Below are 18,057 nucleotides of genomic sequence, written 5' to 3'. Positions count from 1 at the left end.
ACAGGACCGTTTTGAGGAATGCAGAGATGAGTTCGGTAGGGCAGGAGCAGGCTGAGACAATGGGTCGGCTGGGGCAGTCAGGTTTGTGGATTTTGGGCAGGAGGTAGAAACGGGCGGTGCGGAGTTGTGGGACTATGAGATTGGAGGCGGTGGATGGGAGATCCCCTGAGGTGATGAGATTATGGATGGTCTGGGACAAAGTTGACAAAGTTGACAAGTTTCCAGCACTGTGTTGCCTGCACCTGAGGGATTTATAGATTATAGGGATAATAATCTTTCTTAATACCTCAGATTTCAGAAGGTCCAAATAGATTGGGGTGGTAGTGGTGATGTGGGGGGGGGGAGTGGGGTGGAGAAAAGTTAATGTAACAACTTTATTCAAGAAATAAGAAAGTAGGAAAGCAGGTCAGTTAGATTAATATCTGTTGTATTAAGGGTTTAGAGCAAGATATTTAGAAAATTGTAATGTGATTAGGCAAAGCTAGCATTGTATTGGGATAGGGAAATCATGTTTAACTAATTTATTACTGTTTTTTGAGGATGTAACAGGTGGTGTATGTATGGGGGACCATTGGATGTGATGATATTTGGATTTTTAAACACTATTTGATAAGGTGCCACATCCAATGTTATTATACAAGAGCACATGATGTAAGATGTAACATAATAGCACAAAGGAAGGATTGATTAACTAATAAAAGGTAGAGTAGTGATAAACCTGTCTTTTTCGGGTTGGCAAGCTGTAGCAAGTTGAATGGCGGGGAACAATGCTGGGCCTCAACAATTTAAAATCCACATCAATGTTTTGCATGAGGGGGCTGTTGTATGTTAGTGGATTTGCCAATGACACTGAGATAGGTAGGAAAGTATTTTGTCCAGAGACGATAGTCTGAAAAAGGAAATAGACAAATTATATGTGTCGGCAAAAAGAAAGAAGTATAATTGGGAAAATGTGAACATGACCACTTTGGCAGGAAGAATTGAAAAGCAGCATAATCTTTAAGTGTGTAGAAATCAGTATTACAGAGGGATCTGGGTAACCTGGTACATGAGCAATAACATGTTAGTATGCAAGTATGGCAAATGATTGCTTGGTAGTGCATTGCTCAACCTTGGTTAAAGGACAAATGAAGTTGAATTTTTTTATCTTGCATTAATTAGGACTAGAATGCAAGAAACCATACTTGGAAAAGAAGTATCTTTGACTTTCTCGCTCAGTTATTTTAGTCTTTAAGTCTTGTTTACTGACAATTGTATTCCGTTTGATGTGCCAGAAAATGGTTGTCACCCAAACAGCATATTTGTGCAGAGCCTGTTTGGTACATTCATGACACTCATAATAACACAGATTCATCAAGTAGTCCTTTAGGTTAATGCGTATGCATCACAATGCTCAGACACGATCAATTTAGATGTCAGCGATTGACCTTCATTAATATGACCAGAACTGTGAAAATAATCTGATGTAAGCCTATTAACTTGAGATGTTGGTCCTGATTTTTGTGTTTGAGGTGGGAAGGCTGAGTTGGGAAGCTTCTCAAGCTGACATCTCTGTCTCCTTTTAAAAAGGTGCCAGCCCCTAAGACCACGCTGCTTAGCATTTATGTCAGGGTAGAGGCAAAGTCAAGAGCAAATGCATGTACACAAATATGGGCTGTATACAATAATCATTGGTACCAATCTGGCTTCATTGCAATCCAGGAGAGAACACGTTGATAGAAATTCAGCAATGCCGGTGAAATGCTGAGCTCAGTGAGATTGTGACTCTAACACTGGGATCAATTCACTCATACAGTGATCTCAGTTAAAATAATTGCTAGTATCCTTTTGGGTCACCTTTTTTTTGTGAATTCTGTTTGTGAGCATTGCTGACAAGGCCAGCATTTGTTGTTCATCCCTAACGGCCCTTGAGATCAATAGTAATCAGATAGCTGTTGCAATTGTCATTATTGTTTACAAGCAAAGAAATTGGCCAGTGGAAATCACATGACCATACAGTTCAAGTCTCTTGGTAGCGTCTTGCTGAAGATTGAAAACTTACCTGAAGTTTTGTGTAACACAGAAAATATATATTATAGGCAGTTTAAAGTAGGCAGTGCAAACTGAAGGAACATGCTGTGACATTGTCAGACACAGATACCAGTTAACAGAAGCATGACAATAAATATAAAGCAGTAATTTAATCTGGCAGTTGTGCTGAGATTGCAAACCACCAAAGCTAAGCTCAGGTGGTTTCTGCTCATCAGTAGAACCCAGAGACTGATTTATGATCTTAATCTCATGGCGTTTCCAAGTTTTTTTTTAAGAGACAAAGCAGTTTCTCAAGCAGTGACTGGAAATTGTTAGCCTGAAGCATTACAGGCCTAAAGAAGCCCAGGGAGTGAAGCATAATTATAGGACTAGGCCATCTAACCTGACTCACCATTCAGTTACATCCTCGATCTTCCATATTTTAACTTCATCCCCCCGCCTTTCATCCATTTCAGTCTTAGTTTTGATATTTGACCAATCTCTAAAGCTTTTCGGAGGAGGGATTTCTAGATGTCCGTCACGTTTTATATGAATATGTTCTTAACTCACTCCTGAATGGGTAGCTTGAATTTTAAGGTTGTGTCTTCCTTGTTCTGGACTCTCCATCACAGGAACTGATTTCTTTACGTCTAACCTATTAATTGTCTTAAATACGTTGATTAGATCACCCTGTTGAGGAAATACACAGTATATGTCTTTCTGGAGGTGCTATCCCAGATGGGGCTTAAGAAAGCTCTGTACAACTGTAGGGTTCCTCCCACTTCTTTGGATTAGAAAAGTCCAAGGAATGGACCAGAGAAGTGAAGCAGCACAGTGATGGTTAAGGAACTGAATCTGAACAAAGAGGAAATTATATAGTTTGTGAATGTGAAGAGAGCAGTAGAGAGAAGGAGAGAATGTGAAGGGAGGAAATGGGGCAGAGACAGAATGGGACAATGTCCTGGGAAGAATCGCGGTTGTTGGAGCTGGAGATCATGATTGAGAGACATTGCTGTCAGTTGACATTAACAAATGCTGTGTTCTCCTGAATTTACCTGACCTCATTTACCCCTACAAGAGTAGGGAATTCAAGGCTGACACACACTTCAAAATTGAGAATCTTTGTCAATGTATGATTGGTGGACTGTCAGTATGCAGTTGATGAACCGTGCCTGAGTTTGAGCTGGAGCTGGTAGATTGCTGATTGTTATCTGTTATAAGCAAACTGAATGAAATGTTCCTGTTATGTCTGGACACTATCTCTCCTGAACAAATTCCTGATTTCCTCTGGGAGTACGAATGGGGAGTGAAATGATACCTGGTTGACGTCTAGCGGTGACAGTAAAATTCTGTGCCTCTGAGACCTTTGAAAATCAACATTAAATTTACTTTAAATTATCTGTGGGGCAGAGACTGGGAGCAATTGACAAACCAATATTATTAAGCCAGAGAGTGTTCAGAAGATATTTACTAGGATGTTGCCAGGAATAGAAGGTTTGAGTTATGCAGAGGCTGGATAGGCTGAAACCTTTTTCACCAGAGAATAGGAGGTTGAAGGGTGACCTTATAGAGGTTTATAAAATCATGAAGGGTGTAGATAATGTGAATTGTAGGTGAATTTTTGCTAGTGTGGGGGATTTCAATATTAGGGAATGTATTTTTAAGGTAAGAGGAGAACGATAACAAAGGGGCAATTTTTTTACACGGTGTGGTTCATGTATGGAACAAACCTCCAGAGGAAATGGTGGATGTGAGTATAGTTACAATGTTTAAAAGACATTTAGGTAAGTACATGAATAAGAAGTGTTTGGAGGGCTATGGGTCAAGAGCCGGCAGGTGGGACTATGTTTGGGATAATGGTCAGCATGGACTGGTTGGACCAAATGGTCTGTTTCCGTGTTCTATGACTTTATGAACATTCGTTCACCTTTTGCATATTACTTCTATGGAGACAGTGGTTCAGTCATTCAGGACCATTACAATATCTATCCTCCCATAACCGGTTTCATACATTATAATGTATAACAGAGATTCATATTTCTTTCTATGATAACCCTTCCACCCATGCATTGTCATCAGGGAATCTCACAGTGCTGTCAGAGGCCAGCAATGATGATTACCCAATTAGTCTGAATCATCTCCCATAACCCAGCAACTTTTTCTTTTCCCTTTTTGAAGTGAATATTCAGTTTCCTTTTGAAAGTTACCATTCATCGTATTTCCACCACCTATTCTGGCATTATAACAACATACTGGATATATTAAAAAAAATGTCTTCTCTTCCCTGGTTCTTTTGCCCAATTCATTTAAAATATGTCTATTGCTGTGCATGTAAATTCACACATCTAGAACAAACTTACATAGATTCAAAATCATAGAGTTCCTAGAGCGTGGGAGTAGGCCATTCGGCCCATCAAATCCACACAGACCCTCCAAAGAGCAAACCATCCCATGTAACCCTGCATTTCCCATGGTTAACTCACCTAGCCTGCACATCCCCCAACACTATGGGCAAGTTAGCAATCCACTGAGCCTGCACATCCTTTGGACTGTGGTAGGAAACCGGAGCACCCACTGAAAGTTCAAACAGACATGGGGAGAATGTGCAAATTACACACAGTCAGCTGAGGATGGATTGGAATCTTGGTCCCTGACATATGAGGCAGCAGTGCTAATCACTGGTGGCACGTATTTGGCACTGTGGGTCAGTGGCCAGCATTGCTACCTCATAGCGCCAGAGACCCTGGTTTGATTTCAGCCATGGGCGTCTGTGTGAAGTTTGCATATTCTCCCCATGTCTGTGTGGGTTTCCTCCCACAGTCCAAAGATTAGTTGGATTGGCCATGGGAAATGCAGGGATAGGGTAGAGGGTGGCTCTAGGTGCGAGTTCTTCCAAGGGCCAGTGGGGACTCAATATAAAAAAAAATCTAGAAGATAAAATATAGCGCTAAGCATAAAAATTGAAAAAAAAAGGTATGTATTTCTACTTTAACTGTTAAACAAATGCCTGGAGCTTTTATTCATTTTCATGATATGCTGGTAGACTATCGACTGTAATACATAGCTCACTAGAACAGATGAGAACCTGGACTCCTAAGAACAGTCTTACCCTGTGAGCAATTTGTAGTTGTCAAGGGGTTATCCGTGGAAAATTCAATCAGATTGCTTCACCCATCAAGATAGATTATGTAAAATAGAAAACAAAATTTGATGAGCCAATGAGCTGTAGTTCAAATGATTTGACCAGCCAACACAATAATTAACAAAAACAGAAACTGCTGGAGAAACTCAGCAGGTTTGGCAGCATCTGCGGTGAGAAAGCAGAGTCAACCTGCTGTGTTTCTCTGGCAATTTTAGATTTCCAGTTTCTACAGTTCTTTGTTTATTAAATTCCTAAGAAATCTGTCTCCTAAGAACAGACAGGTTTCACAATGCTGAGGTTTCTGCTGGGGATACATTGGCGGTATGGTCTGGATATTGTACCTTGTTTGCAAAGGGTAAATTACACCCAGGTTTCTGCATTTGTCTGTTAGCAAAGGTTAGAATTTGCCATCTCTCATGAATCAGCACACTTGAGCAGTTTAATCAATTTATGACTGGAACACAATGTCCTTCAGCATCACAAGGAGCAGCTGAAGTGCCAGGAACTTTGCAACACTGCAGTTGGCTGATGATCTTGGCGTTACTTTTTAATTGGCTTCAATTGATTACTGGTCACTGCAGTCTTCAATTCATCAATTACTGCCACAGACGACACATCCTTGTGGCTTTTAATTGCAGATCCTTGATTACCAAAGGCAGATAGTCTAAATTAATCAAAGTTGAACTGTAAGTAAGTTAAACTGCAGTTGCAGCAACTGGAAATACACCACACCTAGGTCAGGTTGCAATTGACCTACTGGTCACTGCACATCCAGTAATTAACACTGGATTCATGTAACCACCCCTACCTATATACCACTACACCCAATCCACTTGGGCTTAATAAGATAAACTCATCCAAACTGGCACAATTATGAGATAATGCTGTGGCTTTAAGAGGTTATTTTGTTCTTTTTTTGAAAAAGGTTTTAAAACAGAGGTGTTGAGCTGTCTAATTGGAAAGCCAGCAAAGTAAATAACTTGTGAGGCCTTGGGTTTCTTTTAAAAGTTGGAACAATACAAGCAGCCTGAAGGGGTGTGGTCAAACTCCCACAGAACCAGGATCTTTTGTTTCACTTTTAGTAGTTGCTATTGGGGCCTTGAAGCGAAAGCTGTTCTTTTCCTCTCTTGGTTACAAACACAAACTGTGGGTTCTCTACCTGCCGTAGAAATTGCATGTAAGATATCTGTTTTCTGAAATTGACTTTTGCCAAGAGTGTGTTCACTGACAGTCAGATCTGAAATATAGACCTGTGTTCAAATGGAACAGGCCAGAGGTTTTTCTAATTTTCATTGATGTTGGTAATAAAACTGGTAAGACTATAAAGGTGATTTGTTCCCCCACCCTTTCACTCCCAATTTATGTTTGTGTTGATCCTCATTTACTCACTTTAGGAAATGGAGGAAAATTTACTGTTAAGTTGAGCCTTTTTAAATCCACCTAAGTTCCTTCTGTCACAGTCTCAGGTGGGTGGAAAAATATCTCAGGGCACCAATTTGATGAAGAACTGAAGATTTTTACCTGGTGTACTGGATAATAATTGTTCCTCAATCAAAGCAAAATATCTGGCCATTATCAGATTCCTTTTCATGAGATCTTCAGTACAACAGTCACTTCAACTTCACAGGGGATAAAAGCATTTCATAAAATGCTTGAAGATTTCTGTGCTTTTGAAATGTAACAATAATGCATGTTCTTTCTTGCTATGGTCAGGTAGGTCATCATTCAGTGATGGATTCAAAGCTAGGTTCCAGAAGGGAAACACTGCTTTTTGCTGAAATATTTGTTGTGTGGACTGAGACCATATGATTTGCGGTATGTAAACAGCATTGCACCGTACTTTTGACAGGACACATCACGATCACAAATTGCTTGCTGAGCTATTTTCCCGGAATTGACATCGAGAGGAGGAATGCGCATGGGTTCACTGCCCTGATGAAAGCAGGAATGCAAGGGAAAACAGATTGTGTTAGAGCCCTGATGTTGGCAGGTAGGTACTGACAATCTGCTTGTCTTTGCATTTAGTTCCAATATAATCCTCATTAAAGGTGGAAGGACAAATCAATCAGACTGCTTACAAAGCATATGGAATCCTAGGTTTTGTAAATAGGGAAGTAAAGTTACAAAAGTAAGAGATGCTAAATCTTTATTTTCTTCTTTTTTGTTATATTACATTGAATTCCATGCCCACTGATCCTGGTGTGCCATTGAGAATGTCTCCAACACTGTACAGTATTTTTGCCCAGATTCTTTTTTTTTCCTGTTTTCCATGTTGCAGTACTAAAGGAATGGGCGGCAAGTGTTCTCTGGGCCATGTGACCATTAATTTAAATAGGTAGAACATACTGAACAGAAAAAGTGTTTGAGGACTAGGACTTAAAGTTACATTGGTTACACATTTTGCAACAAATCGTTTGGTTTTACATTTTGTTGTTATTGTACGTTAAGGCTAAGTCATTGTCAGAATTTAAGGAGGAGGGAGGTAAGTTTTTGAAGTATTGGGGATTTGAGGGCGATGAGCAGCTGGCATGAAAGTGGAGCTGAGATGTGGGTAAGATCATCCATGATTGCGCTGAATGGTGGGTAAGGCCAGAAGGGTCAAATGCCCTTCGTCTACATCTATTACTGGATATCACAGTTTAGGAAGGATGTCAATGCATTGGAGACAAAACAGAGGAGATCCTGTGATGAGGAAATTTAGTTATGGAGATGCCAGAATACCTGGGATTTTTATCCTTGAACGTAAAGAGTTAAAGGGAGATTTAATGGGGTATTCAAAATTATGTAAGATTTAGACAGACTAGAAAAAATAATTTAAATAAAAGTACAGGGAAATTCGATAATAGAACAAACTTAAAGGCTTTGTATCTAAGAGTCATAGAGGCATAAAGATGTACAGCATGGAAACAGACCCTTCGATCCAACTCATCCATGCCAACCATATATCCTAATCTAATCTAGTCCCATTTGCCAGCACTTGGCCCATATCCCTCTAAACCCTTCCTATTAATGTACCCATCCAGATGCTTTATAAATGCTGTAAATATACCAGCCTCCACCACTTTCTTTGGCAGCTCATGTAATACGCACACCATCCTCTGTGTGAAAAAGTTGCCCCTTGGGTCCCTTTTATATCTTTCCCCTCTCACCCTGAACCTATACCCTCTAGTTCTGGACACCCCCCATCCCAGGGAAGAGACCTCATCTGTTTATCCTATCCATGCCCCTTATGATTTGATAAACCTCCATAAGGTCACCCCTCACCTATTCAGCCTCTCCCTGTAGCTCAAATCCTCCAACCCTGAAAAGATACTTGTAAATCTTTTCTGAACCCTTTCAAGTTTCACAACATCTTTCCGATAGGAAGCACACAGTGGTTCCTGTATATCTGCAACATGACCTCCCAACTCCTGTACTCAATACTCTGGCCAATAAAGGAAAACATACCAAACGCCTTCTTCACTATCCTATCTACCTGTAACTCCACTTTCAAGGAGCTATGAACCTGCACTCCAAGGTCTCTTTGTTCATCAGCACTCCCTAGGACCTATTAAGTATATAAGCACTGCTCTGATTTGCTTTTCCAAAATGCAACACCTCACATTTACCTAAAATAAGCTCCTTCTGCCCATTGGCCAATCTGATCAAGATCCCATTGTAATCTGAGGTAACCTTCTTCGCTGTCCACTACACCTTCAACTTTGGTGTCATCTGCAAACTTACTAATTGTACCTTTTATGCTCCCATCCAAATCATTGATATAAATGACAAAAGGTTGTGGACCCAGCACTGATCATTGTAGCATACCACTGGTCACAGGCCTCCAGTCTGAAAAGCAACTCTTCAGCACCACCCTCTGTCTTCTACCTTTGAGCCAGTTCTATATCCAAATGGCTAGTTCACCCTGTATTCCATGCGATCTAACCTTGCTAACCAGTCTCCCATGAGGAACTTTGTTGAATGCCTTACTGAAATCCATATAGATCACGTCCACTGCTCTGCCCTCATCAATCCTCTTTGTTACTCCTTCAAAAAACTCATTCAAGTTAGTGAGACATGATTTCCCATGCACAGAGCCATGCTGACTATCCCTAATCAGTCCTTGCCTTTCCAAATACGTGTAAATCCTGTCCCTCAGGATTCCTCCAACAACTTGTCCACCACCGACATCAGGCTCACTGGTCTATAGTTCCCTGGCTTGTCTTTATCACCCTTCTTAAATAGTGGTACCCCATTAGCCAACCTCCAGACTTCTGGCACTTCACCTGTGACAATCGCTGATACAAATATCTCAGCAAGAGGCCCAGCAATCACTTCCCTAGCTTCCCACAGAGTTCTAGGGTACACCTGATCAGGTCCTGGGGATTTATCCACTTTTATGCATTTCAATCAAATCAGAAAGTTTGGCTACGACAACAAATTCATGCATTAGGGATAGTTTCCTCGAGCAATATGTTATGGAGCCAATCAGGGAGCAGACTGGCTTGGATCTGGGAATTGGTAATGAGGCAATTTTAATAAATGACCCTCTGAGTAGAAGATCCCTTTGACAGTAGTGATCATAACAATATGGAATTTAACAATCAGTTCAAGAGTGAGAAATTTGGGTTGGAAATAACTGTTTAACTTTAATAAAGAAAATTACAATTAAATGAGGAAAGAGTTACCTCAAGCGATAGATTAGCAGGAATGACAGTAAACAAACAGAGACAGACATTTAAAGAGAGTATTCATGACTCTCAGCAAAAATTCATCCCAATAAGTAAGAAAGATTCTAAAAGAGGGCTAAACCAACCATGGCTCACCAAGCAAATTATGAAGATTATTAAATTGAAAGCGAAGCATACAAGAAGTCCAAAGTCAGTAATAGTCGTGAAGATGGGAAGATGGGATACATTAAGAAGCCAGCAAAGAAGGACTGAAAAGATAATAAATACAGAACAATTAAACTACAAGGGAAAATAGTAAGCAGTATAAAAACTGACAATAAGAGCTTCTTTAAATATATAATAAAGGAAGCGAGGTCAAAGTGAACATAGGCTCCTTAGATGAATAATCTGGGAACACAGGTTTGGGGAACAAGGAAATGGCACAGGAGTTAAACAGATATTTCCATCAGTCTTTATTATGGAAGATACTTTGAACAACAAATTAATACTAAAGAATGCAGGGGAGGAATTAAATGCCATCATCACCACTAAAGAAATAATATGACATAAACTAATGGGATGAAATACGGTTAAGTCCCCTAGCTGTCTTGTTTACATATAGGATCTTAAAAGAGGTAGCTGCAGAGATAGTAGATGCCTTAGTTATAATTTCCCAAAACTCCTTGCATTCTGGAGAAGTATTAGAGGATTAGAAAACTGCTACCCCTATTCAAAAAGAAGTGGGTGGTAGGGGGGGGGGGGGAGGGGGGAGGCGGTGGAAGAAAGCGAATACATATGGGCTAATTAGCCATCTATTATCCAACATCTATTGTCGGAAAAGTATTCGAATCAATTATGGGGCAACTGCCATATCCATGGAATAATTTTCCATGGTTTCAATTACCTACAGTTTACCGCAGCCTGAACATATTATATGGAATGTTCCAGAACCAGGACCAGGGGGCTGCCGGGGAGGTAAATTTCCCATTGAAATGAATGGGTTCACCCCTATCTATGGTATTGGGCTTCTGCGGTAGGTCTTGGAACGTATCCCCGTGGGTGGTGGGGCGGGGACTACTGTATTAAGGAAGTAATAGCAGAACATTAGAAAAATCGTTACCTAATCAAGTAGAGCATGGCTTCATGATAAGGAAATTATCTGATTAATTTATTAGTCTGTTTGAGTTAGTCTCCATGAGAGTGGATGGAGGGGAACCAGAAAATGTCATGTATTTGGACTTCCAGAAAGCACTCGACAAGGTTCCTCAGAAAAGGTTATGTCATCAGATAAGCGCCTGTGGTGTTGGAGGTAGTATTTTGGCATGGATTGAAAAAATTGGCTCATTGGCTGGAAACAGTGAATAGGGATAAGATGTTTTCTTTCAGGTTGGTGACCTGTAATCAGGTATCAGTGCTGGGAACACAACTGTTTACAAGGTGTACAAATGATGTCAAGAAAAGAAGTGACATCATTTGCAGAAATGCCAAATTTGCAGAAAACACAAAAATAGGTGGAAAGGCGAGTACTGAGAAGGATACAGTCTGTTTACAGAGATACATTGATGGGTTAAGTAAATAGGCAAAAGGTTGACAAGTGGAGCGCAATGTGGCAAAATGTGAAGTTAATTTTGGAAATAAGAAAAAAGATGAATATTATTTAAATGGAGAAAAACTAAAGAAAGCTTCAACACAAAAGGACTTTGGGGGTACTTGTGCACAAAACAGGGAAAGACCGGATATAGGTACAGCGGGTAATCAGGAAGACTAATGGAATGTTGGCCCTTATTACAAAGGGAGTTGGAGATAAGAGAAAGGAATTCTTACTGCAACTGCTGGTGAGACCACACCTGGAGTACTGGGAGCAGTTTTGGACCCGTTGTTTATGAAAGGTATAATTTCAGGGTGTGCAGGGTGAGTTAATTAGACAGGATATGAAGTTTCAATTTCTCAACAGCAGGTTGAGATTCTGAGATGAAAGTCACTAGCATGTTTGTTGTGTTTTGTGAGTTTCCTTGTTTGGTTCTACGGCACAGGAGAGGGGAGCAAGAGAATGGAGACTCACCACCAACCAACGTGAGAAAGAGAAATGGGGGGACTTTCCAGTGGTGTTGGTGACATGGAGGAGGGATTCAGAGTATGACAAAATAGGATTGGAGGAATTAATGCATCAACTAGGAAGGGTGTGACATTCTGGTTGTGGTGGGAACAGTCAGTCATGGTAAGAAAGTAAAAGTCCATGAGGGGGTGCCTGTACAATGCAAATGTATCTCAGAATATTGACTGGTGGTGCTTGAGTAGATTTAGAATGTTATAAATATCACCACTGCGAGTCATGTTGGACAATGTCCTTTACAATGTGTCCTCTCTTCACTGGCTGTAGAATTGTTATGCAATCACACCATCTTAAGTACAGAAAACAACTCCGTCGATGGACATGACATGAATTTGGGCAGCTCAGTGTGTTGCCCGGAATGGAAATTTAAGTGGACATCACCTTATGGTGTTTGGACAATGATCTGAATTGATACTTAGGTTCATACTGTTGCTTTACAATTTTATTGATCTAACTCCATTTATTAGTCATAGCATTATCACCTTTTCTCAAACTACAAGAGGGATATTCCACAGGGTCCCGTGCACAGCTTGTTTGCTCATCATCATTAGGAACTCTGACTCTGATAGAACATATAAATTTGGTTAGTTTACACCCCAAATTTTGTTCAGAACTCTACAATCAGTTTCTATCCTCTTAGGCATCCTTGGTTTAGATTAGATTAGATTCCCTAAGTGTGGAAACAGGCCCTTTGGCCCAACAAGTCCACACCGACCCTCCAAAGAGTAAACCATCCAGTCCCATTTCCCTCTCACTAATGCACCTAACACTATGGGCAATTTAGCCCGGCCAATTCACCTGACCTGCACATCTTTGGACTGTGGAAGGAAACCGGAGCACCCAGAGGAAACCCACACAGACACAGGGAGATTGTGCAAACTCCACACAGACAGTCACCCGAGGCTGGAATCGAACCTGGGACCCTGGTGCTGTGAGGCAGCAGAGCTACCACTGAGGGGAGTCCTATCAATTTTTTTTTCTTTCAGGAACTGCTATTGCCTTCTGATGGAATGAGAATTATTGGATGTGATCTGGGAAAATTAATGTGTGCTGTAGTACATTGCATTGCAGTATTATGGAGTCTATGTCAATAGTAAGGGAATTTAGATAATTTCAATTATAGATCACTGAGCCAAGCTTGTCACTTAATTCTAGATAATAATCAATTCCACATTGCCTGAAGTCTATCTTAATGAAGTAACGATGTTAAATTCTGAAAGAAGGAGAAATACATTATATGTTTTGTTTCTTATTTGTATATGTTTGTTCTCTAGGTGCAGATATGAATGCCACGGATCCGGGAAGGGGTTTTACCCCACAACAGTGGGCACAGTTTACAGGACGGTATGAAACCATCTGTCTCATGCGTAAACTCCTGGCTAGGCCTTGTCCAGTCCAGTTCAGTGACCGATATAAGCCCGAATGGCCAAAATTGAAAGAACTCGTAGCCAAAGCCAATGAGCCCAAGAACTGTTTGGCAAAACTCTGTGAGGCGATCACATCAACCTTGACTATCAACTTTCCCCGTGATCCGCAAGAGGATGGGCCTCTTGACCACATGGTCCGGATGACCACCGCCATCTCCAGCCCTTTTGTTGCCACCGGGTGTAGAACAGTCTGCCCGAGCAGCCCTCCTTGTGTTGGCAAGAGGAGGTTCACCGTGCAAGAGATCCTGAGGAAGCAGAAATCTCGGGACATGAAGGCTTCAGCCAAGGAGTACATCAAACACCAGAAATTATTTCAGAACTCTCATCTTGTCATTGTCCCAAAGAAGAAGGAACGGAGGGCCAGCCTGCCCCCACTGACCTCTCCCTCCAAGCGTGTGACAGCTTCTTCCTCCAGGAGGGGGAGTCTGATGCCCTTGAGTATGATGAAGTGGAGTAGTGTGCAGCCTGGGATAGTGGTGCCTAAGGTGCGCCTATTTAAGGCACCTACACCGACCTATGAGCCTGAGAGAATACGTAGAAAGAGCAGTGCGACGGGGGGCAGCAACTTCCTGGAATTACCCCAGTGGAAGTACAAGGAGCTGAAGGAGGAAAGAAAGAAGGCGGAGGAGGAGGAGAAGAGAAGAGCCGAAGAAGCAGAGCGTGAGAGAGCGGTGAAGCGAAAAGAAAGTCATAAAGTCAACAGGATCTCTTCAAACAGAAAGTAGATGTAAAATGAAGGAATTGTGATCTTGCACCTACGATCGCTTCTTCTAATCAGTAGCAAGGATTCTTAACCATGAGAAGGTTGTGAGCTGGTAAAAGTTTCTAAGTTAGTCACGTTGACCAGTGAATGGGTAAGTGTGACATGCTGTGGAGAGTATGATTTTAGGAACAGAATACAGTCAGCTGTTCCCTGTTCATTTACAAAATATGACATTCTCGGAGATCTTCAGCTCAATGAATAAGCCCTTGTTTAAATAGCATCAAGAGGATTATGGTACATTTAAAACTGCATGGGTTCTGGTCGGCATGGACGAGTTGGATCGAAGGGTCTGTTTCCATGCTGTACATCTCTGTCACTCTACGACTCTAAGTCTGTGATTGTCAAAAAGCTTTATTTTTAATATGCCTCATGGACAGTTTAGCCTTCTGGTTAATATGCTGGGTATGACAGTGTGAGAGACTGCTTTATACAGACTTTCTTGCATAGATGGTGCACCCTCCACATTTTCCTCAAGCATTGAACATACTGATCAGCACGGCCATCACGCACTACACAACTTCAATTGGTTAATAGGACTGAGCAGGCTGGCATGTCAACAGGAGTTCAGTTCAGTCCATTGAAGTAAATCGTACAGTGCAGTGGTGAGGCATTCGCATTAGATGTCCCATTACTGTACGATCAATTGATATTCCAAAATAGAGTAGAAACCACAGTTATTGACTGTCATTGGTTCACAAACCGCAAATGGATGTTTGCCTGCAGAGAAGTACGTTTGTTTTGGTGGTGACTACTGGCAGAACAGCTATGGGTTGCCACAGCACGTTTAAAGGGGAAGATGATGGAGTAAGCTATGAAGTGATTAAATGGCTGTAGGAAAGCCGGCTGCTAATATCAGAATTAAATTTGCATTACTGATATGTATATTTTAGAGAAAACACTTCAAAACACGAGAAGGAGGGAGGATTCTAGGCAGAAAAATCTACCTCTTTGGTCTATAATTGTCCTCTTCTCCTATCTCATCTGAGGGTGCTGAATTCCTCATTCACTAATGTTCAATGTAGTCATTATGCTTCGTTATCACAACAGAAGGGCAGTGTGGGAAATTTGGAGTACTGTCCTTGCACTATGACATCCTTAGCTCTTCCAGAGCGGAGACTATGCCTATGTAATGGAAGTGAGTTCACAAAGGATTGGGAGTTAACACTCATCATTTTAAGTGCAATCTTATCTGCCTGCTAGACTGCAATGCTGTCCATTTCTTTGTTTCAAAAGATCTATGTGAGATGCAAATACCAGCAATTCTTTTCAGATTTTTAAAAAATGTGCAATTATTCTGAAAACTGAGAAGAACTGTCCCAGCTCAGACCAATGACAAGAGGGTCAATTGAAGAGAGTGGGCCTGCCTATATGGAAATGCCCAAAGACTGAAGGATTACAGAGTGAAAATGGGTGTCCCATAATAGATCTGTCAAATGAGAAACCCATTCATTAATTTAAACGTTCTTTTATTGTCACAAATTCAGCAGTCATGCTCAAGGCTGCATGGTCCAACCAACTGTCCCACAAAAGGTTATGAGCTAAAAGTGAGAACAGCACGTCCCCATTTGGTGGACCCCTGCTTGTGTTTGTGGTCCTGTGATTACCCCTCAAAGAGGAGAAGAATGGGAGACCGGACTAAATCCTACCTCTATTCCCTATGGCCATTCAGGTCAAGCAGCTGTCCTTGCAATAAGTCAGCCCGTGTTCCCAGCACATTTACTTTAGCCATAAGTGGGGGCCAACTGATGAATACCACTATTCTACTACACTGCTATGCTACGTTATCAGATGTTCAGGGTGTGTTGCATAATCCCCTTTTCGTTCATGACAATGAGATGTACAGGTTAAAAATGTGCAACACAAAATGATCAGCAACACAAACTCAGGTAAACAAGGCCCTGAGCTCTACATGCAGAACAAGACTCAGCCTGTGAGGTTGTTCTTGCTTCTCATGTGCTCCCCTTTTTATTCTCCTGAAGCCCACAAAAAGAAACACATTGGCTGGGGATGAACTTACAGGGCTCCAATCAACAATTTGTACTTTCTCATTTAGAAAAGTGAGCATAGGCCTATAGTGCAGTCTGGTCACAGTCCAGCAGTTAATAGGCTTGCAGCTCAGTAAGACGTAAAGTATTATCATCGCTAACCATCTTCTTATTTTTCAAACAGTTGAGCCATCTGGATAATTTAACACTTGGATTATTTAGATTAATTAAAGTACCTTCTCTTTATGTAAATGCTCCTTTTCATTTCAAGCCTGTAAAATGTTCCTTATTGGCCTACAGCTCATTTGAGATGCCTGATTCCATTTGGTAACACCTCAGGCAATTCATAGTGTCAATCTCTTCCCATTACCATAGAAGGTGTCCAATGGCAATGTGAGATCAGGCTATTTGGGGAGTATGCTCTGAGACGGTGACAGCTTTGCAACGTACACTGTGAAGAGTCAGTTTATTGTCAGTATCATTTTTACAAGTAGCATTATTATTAGGATTATACTGAACATATTTCAGGGAGGAAATCACTTGGTGCTGATAATGTGCTTCCAATTGATTTAGAAGAGCTTTCGCATAAAGTAACCAGTTGCAGATCCACATATCCACAAACAAGGTAAAGTTGAAAGATTATATATATTGACCATCCCACTACCATTGCTATGGTCTCAGCTATGGGCCAGTTGGTTGAATATTTGCCTGTGAAAGACAAGGTTCTGGGTTGAAATCCAGTACAGCAATTAATGTTGACACTCTAGTGCAGTACTAAGAAATCATTATAACGTTAGTTACTGCCTTTCAAATGAGATGCATTTGCCTGCTAGGGTGTATATAAAAGATCTCTGGGTCAGAAGAAAATTAAGTTGAGGGAGATGGCTATTAAAGGTCCTGGGGATACAAGGAGTCAGGGGCAATGTAGTTGGTGGATGGGATTGTGGAGCTCATATGTGGTAAACTGGGGTTGCAGTGTGGTCAGCTTAACAGTTACCCAGAATTCAGACAATCAAAAGCCTAGCTTCCTGGTTAAGAAGAGCCCTCTGAATTCACTGGCATTAAGGGATTCAGTTGCAGGAGAATTGCCTATCTGAACCTTCAATTTCGTGGGCAGTTGCCAAGGAGTCTGCTATGGAGAGAAAGTGAGGTCTGCAGATGCTGGAGATCAGAGATGGAAATGTGTTGCTGGAAAAGCGCAGCAGGTCAGGCAGCATCTAGGGAACAGGAGAATCGACGTTTCGGGCATTAGCCCTTCTTCAGGAAGGGCTAAGGAATCTGCTATGTCTAATTCCTCAGGGTCTCAATGTGCAACTCCAGTCTATGATGCAGAAATGACTGTCTGTCAATCAGCATTTCAGGATCACTATTTTAAGTGTAGAAGGACATTTAAATAACTTTACATCTTTAATGTAGTTTACAGTATTTGTTTTATTACAGCCCTGGACTACATCTGGAGGACAATTTTAGATGTACTAATAATCATTGCAGACTGTCCAACCTCATCTTGTAGGATGATAGTTTTTATACCTCCATCAGTTATCCTCTGTAATCCTTCCTAAGTTTGCCTTCCTCCAGAAATAGCCAAAAATCCTTATCTAAACAGCAAGTGACATTGGTTGCAACATTCACCCCCCCCCCCCCAATAAGTTTTATTACTTTTCCAAAGCAAATGATTCTCAGTGTCCCAGGAGGAAGAACTTGGAATCTGTTCTCTGTTTATTGCCAGCAGCTAACTCTAACTAGCCTACGGACAACCAAGCACTGCTTCCAATCAATGATGTAGCATGTTTTAGCTCTAGGGTGGAATCTATTTAAAAATAAGGCAAGGAACTCAGGGATGAGGCAGTCCACACCAGCAATAGCACACAGGATACCTGTACACGTTATTTCTGTCTTCACTGCTAGTTCACCAAATAGCAATAATTAGAAATATTTGGTCTCACCTTTTCCCCCCTTTGTGATGTT

The 18,057-nt window shown here is 41.2% G+C and overlaps 1 protein-coding gene across 2 annotated transcripts in view; it reads left to right on the top strand.

Moving 5' to 3' along the window:
* The window catches only part of LOC122564412 (ankyrin repeat domain-containing protein 33B-like), a 43,015-nt gene extending 25,284 nt beyond the window's left edge, over positions 1 to 17,731 (top strand). The window contains exons 3-4 of one of the 2 annotated variants that reach the window (XM_043719237.1): positions 7,002 to 7,142; positions 13,189 to 17,731. In XM_043719237.1, the coding sequence (XP_043575172.1) occupies positions 7,002 to 7,142; positions 13,189 to 14,066 (1,019 nt within the window). In that variant the 3' untranslated portion in view covers positions 14,067 to 17,731. The remainder of the gene's footprint in view (positions 1 to 7,001; positions 7,143 to 13,188) is intronic. The other variant, XM_043719238.1, reaches the window with a different exon arrangement.
* The last annotated feature ends 326 nt before the right edge of the window (positions 17,732 to 18,057 follow it).

This window comes from Chiloscyllium plagiosum, chromosome 29, assembly GCF_004010195.1.
Source record: "Chiloscyllium plagiosum isolate BGI_BamShark_2017 chromosome 29, ASM401019v2, whole genome shotgun sequence".
NCBI classification, from domain to species: Eukaryota; Metazoa; Chordata; class Chondrichthyes; order Orectolobiformes; family Hemiscylliidae; genus Chiloscyllium; species Chiloscyllium plagiosum.
This window is presented reverse-complemented; position numbering and strand designations above follow the sequence as displayed.